Source organism: Candida theae (assembly GCF_024610275.1).
Source record: "Candida theae strain CBS 12239 chromosome Unknown scaffold21, whole genome shotgun sequence".
Classification (NCBI taxonomy): domain Eukaryota; kingdom Fungi; phylum Ascomycota; class Pichiomycetes; order Serinales; family Debaryomycetaceae; genus Lodderomyces; species Lodderomyces theae.
This window is the reverse complement of record NW_026261495.1, coordinates 83148-106342: the sequence shown is the minus strand read 5'-3', so window position 1 is coordinate 106342 and position 23195 is coordinate 83148. Positions and strand designations below refer to the sequence as shown.

General features: G+C 40.4%; 11 protein-coding genes across 11 annotated transcripts; 5 read left to right on the top strand and 6 right to left on the bottom strand. All coding sequences in view use genetic code 12, as the record gives it.

Annotated features, from left to right (window-relative positions):
* Positions 1-482: 482 nt before the first annotated feature.
* KGF57_005310 (uncharacterized protein) lies at positions 483-2447 on the bottom strand (the record flags this gene model as incomplete). Its single annotated transcript, XM_051754914.1, has 1 exon — positions 483-2447. One exon carries the CDS (start codon positions 2445-2447, stop codon positions 483-485), a length of 1965 nt encoding a protein of 654 aa, XP_051606209.1.
* A 1380-nt stretch (positions 2448-3827) lies between these two features.
* GPI1 (phosphatidylinositol N-acetylglucosaminyltransferase) lies at positions 3828-5648 on the top strand (the record flags this gene model as incomplete). Its single annotated transcript, XM_051754913.1, has 1 exon — positions 3828-5648. The coding sequence occupies one exon, from the start codon at positions 3828-3830 to the stop codon at positions 5646-5648; it is 1821 nt and encodes a 606-aa protein (XP_051606208.1).
* Positions 5649-6278: 630 nt separating this feature from the next.
* YST1 (40S ribosomal protein uS2) lies at positions 6279-7064 on the top strand (the record flags this gene model as incomplete). Its single annotated transcript, XM_051754912.1, has 1 exon — positions 6279-7064. One exon carries the CDS (start codon positions 6279-6281, stop codon positions 7062-7064), a length of 786 nt encoding a protein of 261 aa, XP_051606207.1.
* A 1330-nt stretch (positions 7065-8394) lies between these two features.
* SMI1B (Smi1bp) lies at positions 8395-9903 on the top strand (the record flags this gene model as incomplete). The annotated part of the gene is made up of 1 exon (XM_051754910.1): positions 8395-9903. The coding sequence occupies one exon, from the start codon at positions 8395-8397 to the stop codon at positions 9901-9903; it is 1509 nt and encodes a 502-aa protein (XP_051606206.1).
* A 21-nt stretch (positions 9904-9924) lies between these two features.
* Positions 9925-11295, bottom strand: DIE2 (dolichyl-P-Glc:Glc(2)Man(9)GlcNAc(2)-PP-dolichol alpha-1,2- glucosyltransferase; the record flags this gene model as incomplete). Its single annotated transcript, XM_051754909.1, has 1 exon — positions 9925-11295. One exon carries the CDS (start codon positions 11293-11295, stop codon positions 9925-9927), a length of 1371 nt encoding a protein of 456 aa, XP_051606205.1.
* Positions 11296-11548: 253 nt separating this feature from the next.
* KGF57_005305 (uncharacterized protein) lies at positions 11549-14152 on the top strand (the record flags this gene model as incomplete). Its single annotated transcript, XM_051754908.1, has 3 exons — positions 11549-12470; positions 12542-13111; positions 13326-14152. 3 exons carry the CDS (start codon positions 11549-11551, stop codon positions 14150-14152), a joined length of 2319 nt encoding a protein of 772 aa, XP_051606204.1.
* A 78-nt stretch (positions 14153-14230) lies between these two features.
* PHB2 (prohibitin subunit) lies at positions 14231-15151 on the bottom strand (the record flags this gene model as incomplete). The annotated part of the gene is made up of 1 exon (XM_051754907.1): positions 14231-15151. One exon carries the CDS (start codon positions 15149-15151, stop codon positions 14231-14233), a length of 921 nt encoding a protein of 306 aa, XP_051606203.1.
* A 167-nt stretch (positions 15152-15318) lies between these two features.
* Positions 15319-17073, bottom strand: KGF57_005303 (uncharacterized protein; the record flags this gene model as incomplete). Its single annotated transcript, XM_051754906.1, has 1 exon — positions 15319-17073. The coding sequence occupies one exon, from the start codon at positions 17071-17073 to the stop codon at positions 15319-15321; it is 1755 nt and encodes a 584-aa protein (XP_051606202.1).
* Positions 17074-17441: 368 nt separating this feature from the next.
* On the top strand, positions 17442-20102 carry KGF57_005302 (DNA helicase; the record flags this gene model as incomplete). The annotated part of the gene is made up of 1 exon (XM_051754905.1): positions 17442-20102. The coding sequence occupies one exon, from the start codon at positions 17442-17444 to the stop codon at positions 20100-20102; it is 2661 nt and encodes an 886-aa protein (XP_051606201.1).
* Positions 20103-20259: 157 nt separating this feature from the next.
* Positions 20260-20868, bottom strand: RDI1 (Rdi1p; the record flags this gene model as incomplete). Its single annotated transcript, XM_051754904.1, has 1 exon — positions 20260-20868. The coding sequence occupies one exon, from the start codon at positions 20866-20868 to the stop codon at positions 20260-20262; it is 609 nt and encodes a 202-aa protein (XP_051606200.1).
* A 419-nt stretch (positions 20869-21287) lies between these two features.
* On the bottom strand, positions 21288-22814 carry FGR44 (Fgr44p; the record flags this gene model as incomplete). The annotated part of the gene is made up of 1 exon (XM_051754903.1): positions 21288-22814. The coding sequence occupies one exon, from the start codon at positions 22812-22814 to the stop codon at positions 21288-21290; it is 1527 nt and encodes a 508-aa protein (XP_051606199.1).
* Positions 22815-23195: the final 381 nt, after the last annotated feature.

Sequence of the window (23195 nt, the reverse complement as noted above, 5' to 3'; positions counted from 1 at the left end):
CTCTCTCTCTCTCTCTCTCTCTCTCTCCCCTCCCGCGCCATCAGCTTGCTCTACCCAGAGAAACAATTTTGATCGAAACCATAAGAATCATACGGCAACTAGATGTTTGTTGAGTATCACGTGCAGCCTTGAGGTAGAGCAACCCTCGGTATAAACGGCAAACAGCTTGCCCATGGGATGCACACTTGTCCTTTAACCTCCGGTAATAGTCAGCTGCATATCCATTACGGTCTACACATGTAGCAACTACGCTGAAGAATGACAAGTCTGATTACCCGCATAAAACCCCCTCCCTTCTCCTCGTAACACATCCGGAGTTACACTTTCACCAGAACGCAGCTAAATCCGATCAACATCACAATCGAAAAATAATAGCATCACTCAATTGTTGATTACTCGCAGAAGATGCTAAGGACAAAAACATATATCAAATAATGCCTATATAGATGTATTTACCCATACAGGTCAACATAACTGAAAATCTACACACTTCCATTTAATAAAGAAACGCTTTCTTCATTACCTTCATCGTTGATGATGGTCTTACTGAGGCCATCAACATTGACCACCAGCTCAGTAATTCCACCAGTTCTATAGGATCGAGATTCCTGGAGCTCCATGGTAACATCTCCATTTGCTCTTGACCCATTCGGTATAGGGATATTGACAGCAGCAGTACCATCCGATACATCAGCTTCTCTTTCATTGGGCAACAAAAACCTAGAAGAACCATTAGACATCTTTCTCTCTTTCTTTTCCTTAGCAGTTTCTCGTCTTTCTGCCTCTTTTAGCGCTCCTGTTTCAGTTCGGTGTACTTGGCCTACAAGAGGCGCCGGGGATGCTGCTTTTGCCATCGATTCGATTCTTCCTTGATCCGGCTTTTTGATAGTAACAAACGACCTGTTTGTCAGTAATGGATCCATAGCGGGATTCTGAATCTTCCATTTAGCTCCAGCAGCAGCAGCAGCAGCAACACCACCACCAGCAACAACACCAGAAGGAGCACCCACTTCCATACTAGTTCTCTCTTGAGTGTGCTTCTTTCCAGCTCTATTATTTGGTGTGGAATCAATAACAGTGGCTTGACTACCTTGTCTTTCCAATCTCGATCGTAAATCTGGTGGCGGGTCTTGTGAATCTAACGAGTTTCTTTTTGAAGCAGTAGCACTTCTTTGATACAAATTGTGCAAATAGGAGGTAAGATGTCTTTTGGACAACGGACCAGGTTGTGTTCTTTTGATGTTTTTGTTGATATCAATGTAAACATCCGATTCATCAACAATTTCTTCTCCAATCAATTCCTCTATGACATCCTCTAATGTCAAAACACCAATGGCTCCAGTAGGCTCACCGGGAGTTTCACTAATGATAATCATGTGGGATTTACCTTCTTGGAAGTAGTTCAAGATGTTCAAGCATGATGTGTCAACCCCGGTTTCTGGTAATGTGGCCAATGGGAAGGAAGCTACAGGCAATGCATCTTCTGGATCGTAACTAATCAAAACACGAACCAAAAACATACCAACGAAATTATCCGGTTCTCCTGGTAAATGGATTGGGATACGTGAAAATCCAGCATTGAAGATCTCTTCAACTGTCTTCTCGTCCAAGATAGTATCAGCACTCATGGTGTATACTCTATCCATTGGTGTCATGATGCTGCTGACAGATTTCTCCTTCAAATCCAAAACAGCACTAATAATTGTCACTTCATCTTGATTCAATCGTTCAACACCCATAGTCTTGTGCAAGGTGACCAAAGTTTTCAAACCTGATTTCTTGTAAACAGTTCCGTGATCCTCACCCAAGATATGGTCCAATAATAAAGCGCAAGGATATGCAACTGGATACATAAGATACATCAAACACAAGACAAAGGGAGAAAATAATGCACCCACTTGTAAACCATATCGAACACAAATTGATTGAGGAATGATTTCACCGAAAATGACAATCGAGACTGTAGATGTAACCACAGCAGGCCATCCACCTCCAAGACAACGATCCAAGACAATAGGTAAAGTCTCGTTTGTTATAACGTTGGATAGCAATAAAGTGACCAAGACCCAGTGCTTACCTCTTCCCAATAATCGCAAGACTTTTCTTGCATGTTTCTGTTCGCTTGGCTCGCCACTAGACGAGATAACCTTCAAATAAACTTCATCTTGCCCCATTAATCCCAAAGTCAAACCGGCAAACACACCCCCAGCCAAAACAAGGAATGCGGAAGTGAATAAGTTGACATAAAACTGTTCAGGGGTTTGAACAGACTTGGCTACTTCGTGCTTTGAAGAGGCACTGCTGATGTGGACCGGGAGTGAGTGGGCTAGTCTGACGAAGCTGGTGAGAAGGAATAAGAGTTTGCCAACTGGCGTAGATCCTCTGTTGGCATTTAAGGAGACGGTAGTACCATGGTTAGATAGTGATGATAGCTTGCTTGTGGACATAAACGTATGAAGGAATAATAAGGGCAGTACTAATATGAGACTTGTGCAGTAGGCTATGAAAAAAAGTGGAAAGTGTTTTGTTGCAAATGAAGTAATAGAGTTGTGATTTCGTGTAGCAGTAGTAGTAGTAGTAGTAGTAGTGTGTTGCTGTTGTTGCTGTTGTTGTTGTTGTTGGAGGAAAGAGGTATTTTCAAAGATTTGCGGGAATTGCGTGCAGTTTCGCTATTGCGGATTTTTTAATGGGATTTGACGCTTTTGGTGCCGTTCGGGAATTTATATTTATTTTTTTGGTTAGCGTGCAGTAATCAGACAGAAGGTTAAAAGGAGAGGGAGTGGGAGTGGGAGTGTGAGTGTGTATATTAAGTAACAAAAAAAGTGTTTTGCTTTATTTTCTTGGTGTTTTACTATTCTTCTATTGCAGTGTCACATTTCAACATTTCATGACACACATATACGTACAACACACACAAAGAACAGAACAGAACAGAAACCATATTTATTTTTTTTTTTATTTTTTATTTTTTTTTTTGGCATGTTCTCATGACGTAATGAATTGTAGTTTCGCCCACCATAACAGTCATATAACTTTACTACAGGCCACTAGCTTTTTACTACTCTTCTTTCAACACATATAAACCTTTCCATTGGCTTTATTGTACCAGAATGTTTCATTTTTTTTTTTGTGCAGATTGGTGCAAATTCTGTAGAATTTCAAAACACAACAGTCCTTGTCTTTCGTAAGTAAGGGCCGACTTTACACTACACATGTCTAGCTCTAGATTTAACTAGTATTACGAAAAGAAAATTACCGTAAAGTGAGCCATTGTTAAATTGATTGATGTTTTGAGGGCAGGGCACTAGGGACCTCACAACTAACAATCGATCTCTACAGGGAGAGTGACAAGCCTCTACTAAATTACCTTCTCCTCCTTTCTCATAGACACCTACAACAAAGCAATTGTCGTGGTTTAAGGACACACCACTACATACCCAAAATAAATGTGTGGTTGCAAAAGTGGAGCAAGAAGCATTTCAGATTTTTGGTAGCATCTGGTCAAAAATGAAAACATTGTATTTTTTTTTTTTTTTTCCAAGTGGCCATGGAAAGAGCATACGCTTTGATGACGGTGGATACACATATATGGCCCGTTTCAATACTTGTCAGAGCCCTAATCGTATTAGTTATTTTCACAGGGCTATACTACACTACCATAGTCTTGGTCGATCGTTTTGTCATCAATACCTATCCATTCGTTGCAAGCAGTTCAAAACAAGACTCCATTCAGTTCCTGCCACGTCTGCACAAATTACGGAGAGAAGCATTTTATTCACAATACAACAACAGTTCCCAATTCCTACGTCGTGACTCGTTTGCAGTAAATGAGCTTTAATGATTCCACTCCCGTGCAAATATACTTCCCCAATGACTTGAAACGGCACTTTCAGGAGTCTGTGTATCTTTTGGGATACAAGATTGGCAACTCGTATGTTATCTTGCAATGCTCAAAATTTCCAAACTGTTCTGTTGATATTCCAGATTTGAAAGTGGTCGGGACCATAAACAATGATTCAAAGAAGTATCCAATAAACTTACATTATGATGATGGCGGGATTTGGTGTCTGCTGAACCCAACAGTTGTGTTTTTTGATCCGCCAAACTTCAGGAACTTGGAGTATTTCTCTATAGAGCCGATTTTACTACAGTCAATGGGCGAGCCTGAAAAGTTGACGTCGCCACTTGGGTCAAAATTTGATGTGTATGAGCCAGAAATAGGAAGCTCGTCTCAACTAACCTCAATAGCAGACGAGACAGTCCTTGAGAAGATCAATCTGATATATAAAACCAGAACAATTTTCAAACAAGATACGACACTGCCTGCATCAACAGCTTTTTACACAATTTGCAAGTGGATAGTGATACATTCCATAATACCAGTTGTGAAATATTGCCAGATCATACTAATAACACTGCTTCTGATGATAAATTTCTCAATACGCGGCTACTCATTGGTGCTGATTTCAAAGTGCTTTCGACAATTGGATCTTCGATTGAAGCAATTGAATTACTTTCCAGTCCAGTTTCTATGTTATTATGATCGTAAAATTTTATATCAAAAGGATTCACAAATAATCAACAATTTGAAGCTACCCATTTTTAACACAAACTTAAACATCAACAATTCCAACTACATCAATTTGTACAATTCATTGTGGTTGATCTTTAATGACATTTTACTAGGAATTACAGTTTATGGGTACCTTGACGAATATCAAGATGAGATTTTCAAATTTATCCAATCAACAGTTTTGGAAAAGTACTTGTGCAATGAGTTGGTTTCATTGATTTCTTGGGTGTCTACAGAAAACCCAGCGGGGTTCAAATTGAATACAGATTTGGGAAAGTTTCTCGGTGATTTGTACATTTGGACAATATTGTTTTGGAGAGATTATGTGGAGATTGTGCAGCTTACCAAAAATAAAGCAATAATCTTGAATATTTTCAAGATTCTTTGCTATGGAGGTGGATGCTCATTTCTACTATCACTCTTCATTGACTGCATTCGATTATTGACATTCCACATTTACACATTTTACTACTGTGCCGGTAAATTATACAAACGGCAGCTTGAAATTATCAAATCATTGTTTCAATTGTTTCGAGGGAAAAAGTACAATGTACTTCGTAACAGAATTGATAATTTAAACAATTATGAAAATGGTGATATTTTCGAAATTGATCAATTGTTATTGGGCACCTTATTGTTCATGATTATGATTTTCCTTCTACCAACAACGTTTGCGTTTTACCTTGTATTATCCATCATTCACGTCATTGTTCTACTGGCTCACAATTTGTTGGAGAATGTAACCATTGTTTTGAACTTCACTCCTATATTCGTGTGCCTATTGAAATTGAAGAACTCCAAGAGACTACAAGGAGGTATCAAATTCAGCTACAATAGGTCCTACAAGGGAACAACGTCTTTATCAATGGCAAATAAATCTTTGACATACCGAGGGATCTTCATCAACTATTTAAAGCTATTTCAAAGATCCAAGAACTTTAGGCATTCCCTTGTCAAAAACTTCCTATCAGGCAACATGATTTCATTCAAGTATGATTATAATCTCAAGTTTCTATACTTGATGTTACCAGAAGAATACACCGAGACCACAAGTATTTGGAAGTATGTTACGTAGATTAATGTATGTTAGTTCGCTCAGTTTGCAGCCATGACGTTGCAAATCTCAATCTAGGCAAGAGCAGACTGTACTTTAGTATCACATTATAACAAGTAGCAAATGATGGAGACAAGTATACACTTCCTCTACCCCTTACGGCACTAGGGTACACCACACTCTTGAAAAGGGTACGAGGGAGAGTGGGGCAGGAGGGTGGCAGCGGCGAGATAATCAACTTGTTCTGATACACTCACGTGCAATACTTCACTTAGGGCTATAGACATTGTATATGAACACAAAAAAATAAAATCGTGTGGTGACCAATTTTAGTATGTTTTACGCTGTAACGACGCGCGCACGCTGCGAGTTATTCTCTCTTGCCGCCCTGTAAAGCGAGACTTATCCCAGAAATCTCACTGGCCGGCTCGCCCCATTTCTATTTTCTCGCATGGAATGGAAATTGTATCGAGCACAAAAAAGAACATGCAGTTTCTTAGACACCAATCCCTCTCTCACAGTGTTAGGGAAAAAAAAGAAAAAAAAAAAACAACCCAAATTTTCAAAATTTTTTTTCAACCTACTTGGAGGAAACCTTTAGATATATCTACCTAGACCAAGTCACATAGCCACCACCACCACCACCAAAAGATGTCATTACCCGCTTCATTTGACTTAACTCCAGAGGATGCTAAATTGTTGTTAGCTGCCAACGTCCACTTGGGAGCCAAGAACGTTCAAGTACACAACAAACCATACGTCTACAAGACCAGACCAGATGGTGTCAACGTCATCAACATTGGTAAGACCTGGGAAAAGATTGTCTTGGCCGCCAGAATCATTGCTGCCATTCCAAACGCTTCTGATGTCGCCGTCTGTTCATCAAGAACTTTCGGTCAAAGAGCCGTTTTGAAATTCGGTGCTCACACTGGTGCCACTGCCATTGCTGGTAGATTCACCCCAGGTAACTTCACAAACTATATCACTCGTTCTTTCAAAGAACCAAGATTGGTTGTTGTTACTGACCCAAGAACCGATGCTCAAGCCATCAAGGAATCATCATACGTCAACATTCCAGTTATCGCTTTGACCGATATGGACTCACCATCTGAATACGTCGATGTTGCTATCCCATGTAACAACAAAGGTAAACACTCCATCGGTTTGATCTGGTGGTTGTTGGCCAGAGAAGTTTTGAGATTGAGAGGTATCATTGCTGACAGAACCACCGAATGGTCCGTTATGCCAGATTTGTACTTCTACAGAGACCCAGAAGAGATTGAGCAAAACGCTGCTGAAGAAGGTGTTACTGAAGAAGCTGAAGAAGCTGTTGTTGTTGAAGCTGAAACCGAATGGACCGGTGAAACTGAAGATGTTGACTGGGCTGAATCTGGTGTCACCCCAGCCGCTGAAGATGCCGCTGCTTCAAACTGGTAAGTTATTGGACAAATTGATTCATAATATTACTGCAAAAACAAAGCAAAATAAAATTTCAAGACTGTATTCCTGAAATTTCTGAATCAGAAGTGGATCGGATACAAAATTGTATAAAAAAATCGTACAGATTTTTATATATATATGTGGGGGGGGAGGTACCGTGTATTTTACATAGTTGTCATTCTTAAATTAACGTTTAATAAGAACTAGATGTCGTAGACGAAGCAATTGTCGCCAACGTGCCAATTGAGCGAATATGGAGTTTTCCCAATATCCTCCTGCACAATGCAACTTTTCGCGAGATGGAGATGGAGGAGACAAAAGATCAAGATCAAAAAAAATTTTCCATTTTAAAGCTCACTTTCTTTCTTCTTCTTCTTCTTCTTCAATTTGATTACCATGGATAGTGATTAAAAAAACACAATCAAAAAGAACTAATGAAATCAACAAATTAATGAACCATCAAAACGATAAAATAATAAAAAGTCCAGAGAAGCGCTAGAGATTCAAAGCTTCTTAATCGGAGCTGAACACCTCGTGTTGTTTATGGGGCGTGTGATTTGTTTCACTTCCCTCAAAACACACAAACCCTTACAGTCACTTCTTGAAGTTTCCAGGCGAGTTGAGAGGTTTTCTTTCAATACGCTTTTTTTTTCCTTTAAAGACATTGGATCCTTCGTTACACCCTTTTTTTTTGTTTTCCGGCTTGTTTGTTCCTGCTTGCATAGCAATTTTTTTTCTTTTTTTTTTTATGAATTGGTGTTCGGAATCGAAAGTCACAACACATATGTCGTGCTTGACTTTGGTGCTTTAGCTCTGGGGAGTGCGGGGGAGATTGGAGGAGGAGTTTCGGCTTTTCCACCTCACCCCTTTTGCTTCTTTTCCCTTTTTTTTTTTTTGTTTTGAGAATCCCGTTGCAGGTGTTGTTTCTTGTCTACTTTTTGTTTTTTATGATTCTTCCTAGATTAAAATACCTGGTTTATCGTATACTTTTCGAATTATCAATGAAATTTATACTTCATGCCCAGGTGATATTTATTTGTTCCTTGTTAGGGCAGGTGTAACTCTCGTAAATCCAATTAAACCCAATTGGGTAATGTGTCAAAATTGTTAGACAGAACAATAGAAGAAACAGAAACAGAAACAGAAACAGAACGAGAAAAAAAAAAAAAAAAAAAAGAAAACGCGCGTTTCTTTCTTTAGTATAAAATTTTCTTGATTTTTTGGATCTTATCATATAAGTACTGCCTCCTGAGAAACGGAAGAAGTTCTACATATTGAGATTATAGACTTTAACGCATTTGCTCAACTGGATATCTCCACCACTACAATGAAGTTTAGTCAACGGTTTCAAGAATTCATATACTCGTTAAGCACAGACGACAAATACTCCGAGTTTGACTCAAGAAAGTCCTTCAACAGAGTAAACAAACCAGATTCAGAGAATCTTTTGGGGATGCACCAAGTGTACAGCAACTCATCGGTGGACTCTGTCAACAACATAATTACAAACGAACCAAATGACGGATCTGAAGGTGTACACGAAATGAGATTAGCCTGGAGACATATAAAACACTGGTTGGTCAAGTATGCTCCAGATCTTAATAGTTCGCTACTGAGCAAATGCACAACGTCGGATCTAGAGGACTTCCAAAAAGATTTACGTATCAAACTACCACAATCCGTGTTGCAGTTTTTCAAAATTACTGATGGTCAACTGAACTTTGGCAACCAGTTGAATATAGACACAAATGGTCTCATATTTGGTCTAAAGTTGATGTCGTTGGACGATATAATGATACAAACTGAGAACTGGAGAAAAGTAGCTGATTATATAAACACAGGTATAAGCCAACAATACCTGAAAACAAGTGAGCTAAGCAAATTACCCGCCTCACATGCTAATTCGAGTCAGTACAAGAAGAAGTTGAATCTCGGTACAAATAATGACTTGCCTCCTGCAAGGGCTTCGTTTGATGTGACAGATACACGGTCGAGACAAACTTCAGTCTCTTCTCATGAAACGGATTCATCGGGAAGCAGATCATCACACAGTCACCAAGGAATGCCAAAGCAAAGATCAATACCACCAAACACAATCCATGAAACTTTTGCTCACCCAATGTGGATTCCATTGGTGACCGATGAAGTGGGAAACTATATTGGAATTGATCTTTCTCCTCCTCCAGGTGGGAAATGGGGACAAGTTATTCTTTTTGGAAGAGACTTTGATTTTAAGTTTCAGATAGCCGATACCTGGGGTGACTTTTTGTTGATATTTGCCAATGATTTGGAAATGGGCAACTGGGACATCAGAGCAAACCGAAAGAACAACGATGGCGACTTGTTCATTGGTAACGAAGGAGAAATTGTTTATGTGGATAAAGAGGCCAAAGTGGAAGTGCCGTATTTGGAAGTATTGAAAAGAAGAGCGGTTAAGAAGTGGATGACAATGTTGGAAAATGAGCCAAACGAGGATTTCAACAAGGACTTGTTGGATGAGTTGAAGCAAAATGAAGTATCGATCCTCTCGCTACATAACAAAGGTTTCCAGTCAGTTGACAGTTTTATAACCAAACACTTGAACTTGTTGGATCACGCGAAAACCGTACATGCATCACACAATAATGATGATGATGATGAAGAAACTGAGGAAAAGCCAGTACCAAAACCTACCAATGCTGCACCGAGGGTGAATCCGAAAGCAAGCAACCACAGGAGCCCATTGTCACAAGAAGTTACAAGAGCAGACCCTGAGGGAGCTGAAGTAGACAATGGCGACGACAATAAGGTTACTGACATTGAAAAAACTTTAGAAGAAGTAGATATTAGACAATAAATGTATTTTAGAATTTCCGGGCTACCAAATTATTCTCTGAATCGAATTTGGTTCACTTAACCACGTGAATTGGTATGTGAAAAAAATGTACGAAGTGACCAAGTTTATTAAATTCAACCAAATGAATTCAACAACATGGAATGCTTCATAGCTAGGGGCGATGTAGACCCTGAATATGACAAGTGGGATGAGGTAATATCTTGGCTCGAACAATGGTGATGGAACAATAGTAAGTACAGTGGCCCCGATAAAGGCTGTAATTCCAATGGGTGACAAGTTGAGCTTCCTAGACCTTGCCAATGATGTGACAATATTGTACATTGCAAAATGATAAGCAGGGACAGCCACAAGACTGCTATACTTTTGACTGAGCAATCTCTTGAAGATATAGAAAGTATAATGTCTATTATCAGCAAGAAGGAAAGGATGCACTATCGTGTAGTTGTCAATGATGTACTTTATACCTGCAAATGCTACTGCATTAAAGAGTAGATTCAATCCGTAATTACCAGTAATGAATTTGATATACCTGGACATAGTTGACCGACTCAACCACACTGGCCATGTGAAGAAATTGATGAATGTAAAGCAGTAAAACACTTGCACAAAATGCAACTGTATTTGATGGTTCTCCTTATCACCAAATGTGATACCTCCGTTGTACTTCAAAAACACAACAAATAAAACAAAGTTGATAGCATAACCTGTCAATGATAACCAGTTACTAAAACTTGTTGTGATGAAGGAATGGATCCTACTCAGGATGGACTGGGTTCTGTAAACCTTTCGATCAATATATACAACCGCAATGAATGCGACCCAAACTATATTTGTCTGCCTTAACCACAAGCTAGCAAACCCAGTCACTGAACTTAGAATGGGCCATTGGTGTGCTCTAGTATTGATCAAACTGAGCGACATCACCACGAGAATTGTGGACCACACATCCGTATAAAACAAAAAGTAGTATGTGAAAAGTAGTGGTTGTGATAAAACATTAACTGTCCAGTATTGTCTTGAATTCGATTTCTTGAAGTTCAGCAAGACAATTGGTAAAATAACGACTCCTCCAACTAGATTCAATGACCGTAGCACATTGAAGTCTTGACATAGTTTTGGTAATCCAGTAATCACTTCAATGAGTTTAGAATACACAAATCCCAATATATAGAGCCCCGGTGGGGTTGTTATTTTATTATCCCATTGATCAAACTTGTAAGCACAATACGTTTGGCATTGACGTAGGTGGAATATCTCATCGATGAAAGGCTGAGTAACTAGCTCTCTCGTTTTTAGAAAGACTTTGACACATAGGATCAAAAAGAGCAAAACACACACGTATTTTGCCACAGACTCAATGTATGTCAGTCTAGTAGGTACAAATAATGGCATTGCAAAGTGTATTTTTGTTGACAATTGATCGACAAAGAAGAGAAAATCCCTTTTTCATACACAAAAAGTTTCTTCAAAACAGAGGCAAGGGCGAAAAAAAAAAAAATAAAAATAAAAATTATACTGGGGAAAGTGGTTGCAAAACATATCAAACCTTTGACAACCCACTTTGCTTTTTACTACTTTTCAGTATTACACACCGAGCAGAATTATAATACAGTTGGCTCTTGCTAGTAAGGTTCTGATGCACCTCATGGTTATTGTTAGTCCAGGTTTGATGTCCAATGACAAGGTTTTGCAGAACGGAGATCGCTTTATTCCCACATCATCATCTATGCTGGCGTACAAGGTGTTGTCAGGAGAAGATTCAAACAGCTTGACAAACCAGTCAAAAAGTAGTGAGGTTAGTTTTTCTATTCGTGAGGACTCCTTTGTGTCTGGAGTCATACACTCACCTACAAACTTGTCACCGTCCCCTAGGTCAATCACCAGCTCAAGCTCGACAGGCAGTTCCAGCCACCCAAGAACAGTCTTGAAGCCCAATGATCTTCACCAAGAGGTGGTTGCAGAAGCATTAAACCTCAACTACTGCTCAAAAGTGCTCAAGTTCAACAATATCTACACGCACCAGCCACCAAAAAATCCCGGCCTGTACATGTCAAACCCCATCGAGAAAATCATCAACAAATCAACAACTAAGAAACCAAAGTTAAAAGTGAAGTCGGTTATGGCTTCCGATATACTACAGGCACCCGGATTGAGAAATGACTATTACTCAAATTTAATTAGTTGGTCACCAAAGACAAATAGAGTCATAGTTGGATTGGCTTCGAGAATGTACTTGTGGGGAGCTGATAGTCAAGTTGTTCAAATAAACTATGAAAACGATGATTTAATCACAGCAGTCAGCTGCTCCCAGGAATATTGGATTTTGGTGGCGACAGCTAATGGAAAGATTTTATTAATCGATCAAGGCAACGAAGTTAATAGTGTTGTTGGTGAATTCAATGTTCCTGAAAACAAGTGCATTTTCTGTTTCACTTGGTTTAACGATTCCAAACATTTTCTAGCAGGTAATGATAGTGGAGAAGTACACGTTATGCGAATTAAGACATTAGCCAATTTAGAGCTAGAGATAATCAAGACTTTTCGAGCCCATCAACAGCAAATTTGTGGTAAGCATAAAACGGCTATAGTATCTCTATGCCCCCCTCCACCACTTTACTAACCCTGCTTGTAGGAATAGCATTAAATGCAACTAATGACGAGGTTGCCGTGGGTGCAAATGACAACTGCTGTTCGCTTTGGAGTTTACCCGATTACCATTCACCTCAATTGAAATTTGTTTTACCACACAAGGCCGCTATCAAAGCGTTGAGCTTTTGTCCATGGACCGGGTCCTTACTAGCAACCGGGGGAGGTAGTAAGGATCGTAAAATCCGTTTTTGGCACACTACAAGCGGAACATTGTTGAAGGAATTTTACACCGATGGCCAAATTACGTCATTGATTTGGTCAAAATACAAAAAGGAGATCGTGGCAACATTTGGATTCGGAGGGTCAACAAAATCGAATCTCATGCGAGTTTATTCGTATCCGGAAATGACCCCACTGTTGGAAGTGAATGCTACTAGTAATTTGCGTATTCTCAGTGCTACAACTAGTCCCGACTTTTGCTCCGTTTGTGTGGCTACCAACGACTCTACAATTAGGATTTATCACTTGTGGGATAGAGCAGTGGAGATTTCACCAACATCAAGCTCAAGAATCACTGGGGCTTACGGAAGCGACATCATTGAGCTTGCAGAGGGTGTTAGTATGAACTGTCCTGGAATAAGATAAAGTATTAAGTAGGTGTTTCTAAAACAACTTGAAAAAAGGGGAAGGAAGGCTGTGTGCGCGTTTCCCTAAATGCGACATTGCCATTTCTATAATTAGTTCTCTCCTAGTTCCAAGTACTCACACATTCATTCTACGATCTTTTCATCGCAACATGTCTGCCGCCTTGGTTAACAGATCACTAACTACAGTTAGAACTGAGTTGGAATTCTTGCGTGATTCGGAAGTCATCACTGATGCCCTCTACACCAAATTGGTTGAGGCTTTGCCCCAAAAGTATAAAAAGAATGAAAAGCCTTGGGATGTGGATGCTTTACTGACAGGTTCAGTATCTAAAGAGAAGTATTCCGCTCCACCATCAGAACCACCTGCACCAGCATATGAAGCAAAATCAAGCAAGTTGGCTGAGGAGTTTGCAAACACTCATATTTCACCACCAGATCACCCACCAGCCCCCCACCGTTCTACACCCAAGCCTGTTGGATACTGCACTGCCCTGTTTGATTACGCTGCACAAGAACCAGATGATTTGAACTTAAGCAAAGGAGACAAATTGGCCGTAGTTGAACACTTATCTGAGGATTGGTGGAAAGGGTACAAAGCGGGGTCTGATCCCGAAAAGGCAGGAGTTTTCCCATCAAACTACGTAACTGTTATCTCAGAAGCGGAATTCACATCATCAGAGAACAGATTGGCAGCATCACGCCCCTTACCATCGCATCAGAACTCTCAGTCTTCTTATGGTCCTCCAGCTTACTATCAACCACCATTACTGAATCAACCTTCGTACGGAGGATATGCACAATACCCACCACCCTCAACAGGATACTACCCTCCTCCTCAACAATACCAGCAAACACCACCTCCACCACAGCAAGTCGTTGTGGCCCCTGAACAACAGCAACAACAATCAAGTGGACACGGACATCTCAAAAAGTATGGAAGTCGTTTCGGAGAGGCTGCATTGTTTGGTGCCGGTGCATCAGTTGGTGCAAATATCGTCAACTCTATCCTTTAGGTCTTTTGTTAGAATTGGGTATTAGGAAATATATGTTTTATTTCATGCTTTTAAAAGAAAACTATTTACATCTAGTGCTTACTTTCTATTGTTACGACTGTCAGCAACAGTATTCAACAATAAAGTGTCATTGTCCAAAATAATTCTGTTTGGAGATGAGGCCAAGATATTGGCAATTTCTCTAGCTGTATCCAACCTCTTCAATTCAACATAATCTTTAGACTTTTTGATGGCTTCACCAATCAATTCGGCTGACTTGGCTTCACCTTGAGCTTTAACAACTAGCTGTTGCTTCTCTTGGATGGCCTTGTCGACAATAAACGCTGCTCTCTGTGCATCCTGCTGAGCAATTTGCTTGGCTTCAACAGCGGCACTAAACTCGGGTGAAAATGTCATGTAGGTTAAAGATACATCATCCAATGCAATGTGGAATTTGGAGGCACGACGCAACAAGTTTTCCTTGACTAACCTCGAGACTTTTTCTCTTTGAGTAATCAACTGTGATGCATTAAATTGAGCAACGACTGACTTTAATACCTCATTGACAATTGAAGGCAAAACTCGTTCCTCGTAGTTTGTACCCAACGTCCTGAAAATGGTTGGCAATTCAAAAATGTCTGGTTTATACAATACCCTGCAAGTAATGTTCACCATTTGTAAATCTTTCGTACCCGTCAATGATGCAATCTCCTTTGGCTTTGCTCTAACGTCGTAAATGATAGGTCTTTGAAACCAAGGAACCACAAAGTGTGTACCTTCAGGGTAGATCTTTTGTTGCACTCCACCAATCCTCGAATACAATATAGCACGCTGACCACCATCTACGTTAAACAATGCATTTTCAGCAAGCAAGGCAACTCCACCCAATGCCAAAAGACCTCCGATCCCACCAAAGATGGCCAATGGATTTCTTGGGCCCTTTCCTCCACCCGATTGACGAGCCTGCTGAGCCCTACGCCTCAACTCGTTGGACAACGTCTTCCAATTCTGATCGTTCATTTGATAGATGATGTAGGTAGTTTGGTGATGCTGATTGCTTTACGATTGCGGTAGAGGCAATTTGAGTAGAGAGACGGGCAGGAGGAAAAAAAAAATAAAACCAAATTTCCAACTTTTTTGAGGGAAATCAATTATATGCAGGACACACATACACAACAGAGCACACTCTATGAAGGTACTCCTTCGTAATCGTTTTTGGAGTAGTATTCAGCTAGCGCCTTTTTCCAATATCGCTTCCTGTTAGATTGGATGTGATTTGTCCTGAGCAATTTTTCAAGAAGAACAGCAATGAGAACGATTATACACACCACAGAAGCAGGTGCAATCATACGCACAAACTTAGTTGTGGTGACTGTTTTCTGATAAGGACACTGCGCGTAGGGGCCACCAGATACAAAACAGTCGGGAATCGTTATATCATTAAGGTCGATCCAGATTGGGTACTCGGCATGTTGATTTTTCACCGCAGTCATTAACGCTAGCATTTCCGTGCTCAGACGTGGCAAGCTGAAGTTGAACCCGTCAGGGCAATGGCCCCTGTTAACGTCGAAATACGTTTGCTCAACATCTCGTGGTATGCACCAATCATTGGGCTCGGTTTTGTTCTGGCATGCAATCTGATACTTTTGGTAACAATCGTCCACTTTCCAACCATCCGCAGTTAAAACCACGCATCGATACGAGGCACCACTGTCTAGATTATCATCGGTTGACAAGTCTTTGGTCAGGTTGGTCCAAAGACGAGGCTCGCCCGCACGCCAGGACCAGAAGAGATAGGGAGTGAATGTCTCAAAGAGATCTTCCACCTCCAGTACACCTTGATCACCGATTTTGTATGAAGTACCGTTGAATATTGGCAAAAGCCCACATCTTAGAAAACTTTGCACTTTATTTGGAGAAAACTGGTCATCGCCGCTATCAACAACGTAGTCAAATAGCGTGGCCAAAGATAAGTTGTTATATGTGCTTAGATTATGGTTCAATGAAAGAAGGTTTTGACAATACGGCTCAGCATCTCTTGCAGTTCTGATGGAGGTTGGTAACGTAGTGTTGAAAAATATGTACTCCCTGTCAGTATCGGTAATGGAATAAACTCTTGGAGACGGCACAAGTTCATCGGACAACACATTCACTAGCATTCGCTTGTACTGTGAAAATAGCACAGTCTCCAATGTGGGCATATCCAACAGCGACTGGTTGTAAAATGATGCGTACAGGCTCGAAGATGATAAAATTTGCAGTCTGTAATCCTGTAGCACTTGTGGTGTGAAAATGTAGGAAGCAATTGGTGAAATTGTGGCATTGAGTGTCGAGTTACCGACTATATTTGAATGTGAATTGGGTCTGTATATATTTTCGAGGGACGTGGTTAGATTTGATTTGTCGTAGTGTATTGACTTTAGGTTGAAAAGGAGGTGAAGGAAGTTGGCCTCAAAGTCTGTGTTTGATGCATCCAAGTATGATTTGATTATAGACATAATATTGTCGGTGGTGAAGCCAACCTGACAAGTATATGTGACGTTATTCCAAGTAACATTCACTTTGTCAGTCGGGTTGTGGGTCACGTTCTGCGGGAACGGAGCAGGACATAGCTGCCACACTGAGGTGAATTCATTCCAATATAGATCCACCATAATGGCTTGCATTCCAGAGTCAAGCAAATCTCGTAAACTTGATATGCCGTCTGAGCTGTAGTCATCATTCAAAAACATATTTGTTAATGACATTCCTGTTACCGCTAGCTGATCTAGAGGAACGGGTCTGGATATATCTCGTTGAGTTCTGATAGCAACATCAAGGGTGTCATTCAATGTTGTTAGGTTGGTGGAAGTTTGGTTTAGTAGTGTCAGAAAGTTGGCTTCACCTAGCGCTACAACGTGACATATTATGAACGAAACGATCAAAGCTATAATTTGGTGCATGTGGAACCTGTTTGCAACATGTCTGGTGGGGACTCACAGAGTGGAAAGTAGAAAAGGAACAGAAAACTGGAAACAAAAAATGATGGCACACGGTAGCGTTAAACATTTCAGTTAAGCGACTCCATGACTGTAAGCAACCATGCACCCTAGAACCAGCTCTATTCCTAACATTAAGGACTGGTTCTCAATATTAGAGTGACTTTACACAGCCATGTGGTATCAGTGTCACTTCGCCACCACAGTGACTCAGTAGCTCAAGCTTCAACGCGTCTAGTCAAAGTTCCATAAAATAGTAAAAAAAAAAAAGAAAAGGAAAATATAAACATAGACCTGTTCTCTGCATTTAGCTACTTGAAAGGCTTTTACATATGACTGCCACCTCAATTCGAAATCTTACGTTTCTAGACGGACTCAATGAGAACCAAAGGGAGGCAGTGACGGCACCGGCCAGTGGCCGTCTTCAAATAATTGCTGGTCCAGGTACAGGAAAGACAAAAGTATTGACTTCACGAGTAGCATACTTACTCCTTGTTGAGAAGATCAGACCAGAACACATTATTGTAACGACATTTACCAAAAAGGCCGCTAATGAACTAGTGGACAGGTTAGGAAGTTTGTTGAAATCACACACCGAGATCAAGGTGTCGAATTTGCTAGTAGGTACATTTCACAGCTTATGCTATCGCATTATCAAAAAATTTGGTTCAAAAATTGGTGTTAGTGGGTACACCGTAGCTGATGAGAGAGACAAGGACCATCTTTTGAGAGAGTTATTGGAGAAGGACCTTTCTGGTGAGGCTATTGGGTATATCAAGGATGCACCTCGGGAGGAAATCCTATTTCTTGCATCCAACAAAAAGAATGATAAATACTATGGGATCGATATCAACAAGTTGAAGCGGCAAATTTCAAAATTGAAATCGCAAGGGATATCACCGGAGAGCTATACCAACGTGAAAGGTTGCAACAAATGTTTGCAATTATTGTACAGTGCTTATCAACTGAAACTCGCCGAAGAAAAGAAACTCGATTTTGATGACTGCTTACTTACGTGCTACAACTTGGTGACGAAATTTCCCGTACTCCATTTTGTCAAACACGTGCTTGTGGACGAGTTTCAAGATACGAATGATATCCAACTTCGTTTGATGTATCAATTTGCCACGGGGAATATTACTGACCCTAAATTTCAACATAATGTTACAATAGTGGGCGACCCAGATCAAAGCATATATGCATTCAGAGATGCACAAGCGAAAAACTTTGGACTAATGCTAGACCATTACAAGCGACTTGATTTGGCGTGTGGAGTTATTGCATTGAACCAAAACTATAGATCTACAAACGATATCTTGCAAGTTTCGGAAAAGTTGATGAGACAACAACAGGATCGACAAGTAAAGGATTTAGTTTCTCAATTCAAAGATTCAGTTAAGCCAGTTTACAAATGCTTGCTATCTGCTAAACAAGAAGCTAAATGGATTGCGTATCAAATTGAATTTTTGTTGAAATTGCCACACTCAATGATTAAACCAAATGACATTGCAATCTTATTCCGTGCCGCATTCCAAACTCGTGCCGTTGAGGCCGAGTTGGTTAAGAGAAAAGTCCCATACTTTATGATTCGTGGCAAAGCATTTTGGGAACGGAAAGAAGTTGTTTCAATCATTGATTACTTGCGCGTTTGTGGTGATGAAAATGATAGAATATCGATTTTCCGCACGTTGAATTTCCCTAAACGTGGATTGGGGGACAAGACTCTTCAATCGATTGACGACATTGTGATGAGTGGTAAGCGATCTGGATTCACGGCATATCAAACGCTCAAGGCATTGTCTATGGATAAGCTTTCCAGTTTGAAGTTACCTCATCGAGCAAGAAATAGTGTTGCCAAATATGTGCAAATGATTGATGAAGCAAGGAAAATATTGAACAAGATGGAACCGAGTTGCACGGATCGTGAGAGGACCGCTTTTGCAATTGAATTATTTGAGCTTGTTTATCAAGAGTCTGGCTTAAAAGTTGAGTTTCTGTCTGACGAGGAGAAGGCATTAAACATTGAAGAAGTGAAGAATCAATTTGTTTCGTTTGAGCCCCAAGATGAAACTTTCATTGGTAACACTGACGACTCTCAAGCTAGTGATGATCGAAACTTTATTGTTCAGTTTGTTGAATCTGTTGGACTATACGCCACCGATGACAAGGATGACGAGAACCTGAACAAGCCCAAAGTATCCCTCAGTACCATACATGGTTCAAAAGGTCTTGAATGGCCAGTAGTTTTTGTGCCTGGATTATCCGAAGGGTTACTACCTGCTGGGTTTGCCATGTACGGAAGTGACTCCAAAGACGCGGTTGATGAAGAGAGACGATGCTTTTACGTTGCATGCACTAGAGCCAAGGTGTTGCTTTATATATCCGCCTACAAAGAATCAGCTTCGTCGAGTTCTAGTTGGAGACAACAAATAGATAGCGAGTCGAGGTTTGTCACAAAGCTAAACGATCTCAAAGCATTTGATACAGTGCAGACTGCATTAAAAACGCCAAAGGGGTTCCAGAAGTTGTGCTCGATGCTTGGAATAACGTACGATAGTTCAATTGATGGTGAATTGGAGCAATTGTTTCAATCGTACGCCAAAAATTGGGATATTTACTCAAATGATGACACATTCGAGGCTACTATACTGCCTGAAGATGCCATGTCGGTTGGATTTGCAAAAGCGCTGGGGTTGAGTCAAGATTTGAACTTGAAAAAGAGGAAACTAGATTACGAAGCGGAGCCTTTTATCAGACAGCAACCTAAACCACAATCGCAACGTCAAGTGGGTGATCTCAGAAATGATAGCTATCTAGGTGAGGACCCGGTTGTGTTTTTGTCCAGCACCAAGATTAATAAAGCCCCCAACACCGGGGTAAACAAAGCTCCTAGTACCGCGGTAAACAAAGCTTTCAATGCCAAATCTAATAAAGCTCCACCATATGTCCCCCAGCGCAGGCTGAAGTCGACGGCATTAGGAGTGAAAAGGTGAGGAAAGTGTAGCAAACAATTGACTTGGTACTGGTATCAGAACTGCCAAGTCAACGCAAAGATCACTGTTGCTTCAGATAATAGATTAAGTGTTAAATTGGAAGATAGATCTATATTCAAAACAGCAAGATATGCATTTTACACACTCGATAATGACTTCACTTGACAATGGCAAAACTCCAAGGAACAGTCAAATGAACCACTTTATCATCATCAACAAATTTGGAAACAGCAGAATAAGTACCTCTAGCAATCATCCCCGAAGGAGCTTCCACTTCAGTGAACTTGCGTTCATAAAATGGATTCTCAACCGTGTTTGGAGCATAACTTCCCAATGGTTCTTCAACTTTATCCACTCTCAAACCACCTCTCTTTACAGAATGCAAATATTTCAAACCGGTGATGATCTCATGCTGGACTCTGAACTTGACAACTAACTGATAGATGGATTTCTCCTTGATGCTAAATTTGATTTCCTTATCAACAATGGTGTTTCCTTCATTGTCTTCCAAGTTTATTCTAATTGGTTGTAAATCGGGCTGTTCCGGAAACTCCAATGCCAATTCCGTGACAACCACTTTCCTTTTGTCGTTGGGTTTGACGGGGTACGGAGTTCCATTTGCGGATAAACCGAGTGATGCTTTCCATTTGGCCAAACTTTCATCTTCGGCATCTAGTTTGTTGTACTCGTCAATGGTTTTCTTTTCTCCAACGGTGTATCCTTCTACTTCTTCGGGAACCAAGTCGTCGTCGTTTATGTTTGACATTGTTGTTGTGATTGTTTTAGTTGAAAGACGTGTGTATTTGCTGTGAAAAGGGGTGGGGTTGGAAACCAGTAACCTGTACGAGCGTTGTCAAAATGGGAAGTTTGTGTTGTTAAATATTTGTTTGATCTGTTTAGGAGGACTGCGTGTAAAAAAAAGAATAATTTGATTTAATTTAATTTAACTTCAAACAGAAACTGTAATACAACAGAACAGAGTGTGCACAAAATGTGATTTATGCACATTGAATAACCGACTCGTCAAAAAAAAAAAAAAAAAAAGACGTCAACTACTTCAGCTGCTACTTTATTATATACTCAAGTTTTATCGTCTATGCAATTGTAGGACTTTGTTTTCAAAAGAGATACCTATAAGAAACTAAACCATAGCTTCCTCAAGATCTTTTAACCTCTACTCTATTCTCAAGGCTTTTCTGCGTTCACAGTGTTGTTTCGTCCTATACTAGCACCACTTCCATTACCATTCTGATACATTGTTCTCTTTGTCTTGCTAAAAGATTGATTGTTCTTGCTGGGATTCTTTGACCGGCCATTAGTATCCAAATCACCAGGTAATATAATGTACGGATTATTCAAAATCCTGCGCTCAGTCTCAGTATCAAAAGTGGGAATGCCTTGGAAAGCTGGTGCATATGGTGGTGCAGCGCCAGCTGCAGCATACGTTTGAGGGACTAATGGTGCATGGACGGTTGGGTAGTATGGATTGTACAACACGGGAACTGTGTTTGCTTGAGGAATAGCTGGAGAACCTGAATTATGATGTGGGTGGTAAACGTGTGGGTACTGCATAGGAATTGGTATTTGGTATGGCACTGAGTAACGCTGATTCTTGTGATGACCAGGAGTGTACTCTCGACCCTTGCGGTAGTTTGATCTAGGATACCTTTCTTTAGTGTAGCTTTTATTTTCACCTCTCTCTTTGTCCTCGGCTCCTTCCTCCACTTGCTCGTCGTTGTTGTTGTTGTTGTCGTCGTCGTCGTCGTCGTCTTCCTCCTCCTCCTCTCCATTTTGCTCATTATCCTCTTTTAAGAATATCTCGTCTCGTACTTTTTTGTATAATGCTTCTTTTGTGGCTCTTTGACTTTCCATAGTCGTAGATGAAGTGGTGTTGAGAGAAGATTCGTCAGAACCCTCAGAAGGTGGAGCACTGCTGGACACTTCATCAATTTTCAACCTTGACAAATCTTCTACGCTGCTGCTGCTGTTAGCATTATTATCGGCAGTAGCTGTCACATCAGAGGCAGCGGTGGTGGTGGTATTGGATGAAGGGCTCGCAACAGGCTTGGAGATGATCTTTTTAACAATCATTTTTGGTTTAAAAGGTTGTGGATGCGACACAGGCGGTGTTTCTGTGTTTTTGGTAGAATTTACATGCTCCGTGCTTGAATAGGGTTGATAGTTATGCAGATGCAGATGCAGATACTGAGGATGCTGGTGGTAGTGGTAGTATTGATTGTGATTATTGTTGTACAGGGGAGAATGATAGACACGATTACGAGAATAGTGATTCTGGTGGTGGTGCTGTTGTGGGTGGGTGGTGGTATACCCATTCTGACTAGGTGGATCAGGAGAGTGAGTAGGCTGGTACTTATGGGCCACGTCAGCAACTTTGACAAAGTCACCGCCTGATTCGTCTTCAATTTTGATCAAAAACGCAGAATAATCAAAATTTTCCAAGGGAGTAACAACAATTTCATTTGACTGATTGTTCCAATGCTGTAGATGGTAGTAGTGGCATAACTGATGACTTAATAGCCTGTAATATGAGTTTTTCAAATATTGTGCTTGAATCACATACTCTGGTTGTTTAATGTTGCCTAGTATGGAGTTTTTGATAAACTTGATCAAATCCTTCTCGAGGTACAAGATGAACGGTCTATCTTGGTACTTTGTCAAAGCAGTGATGATAGACTGCGGTATGTCGGACATGATAGAGATCGAGATGAGTGTATAGGGTTATTGAAGTTGAGGTTGAAGTTGAAGTTGTTGTTGTTGATGTTGGTGGTGGTGGTGGGCAACGATTGCCGGGTATTGAACTCCTTCTCTGTGGTGCGTACTTGGTGCTTTGATTTGGATTATGTTTTGATATTCCTCTTCTATTCTCTTTCCAATAATGGCGGGATATGGAAGGTGGGATTTTATGTTTCAAGGTATGTTGTTTCTTTGGTAAAAAAATTCTTTTCTTTCTGCCAAATACCTAAAATTTTCCCGATTTACTAAACTTGTGGATCAAAAATTGTAGGGACAGAAGTGAAAGCTAGACTTTTATATTGTCACTCTTAGCCTTATTGCTTGTTGCTTGACCTTGAG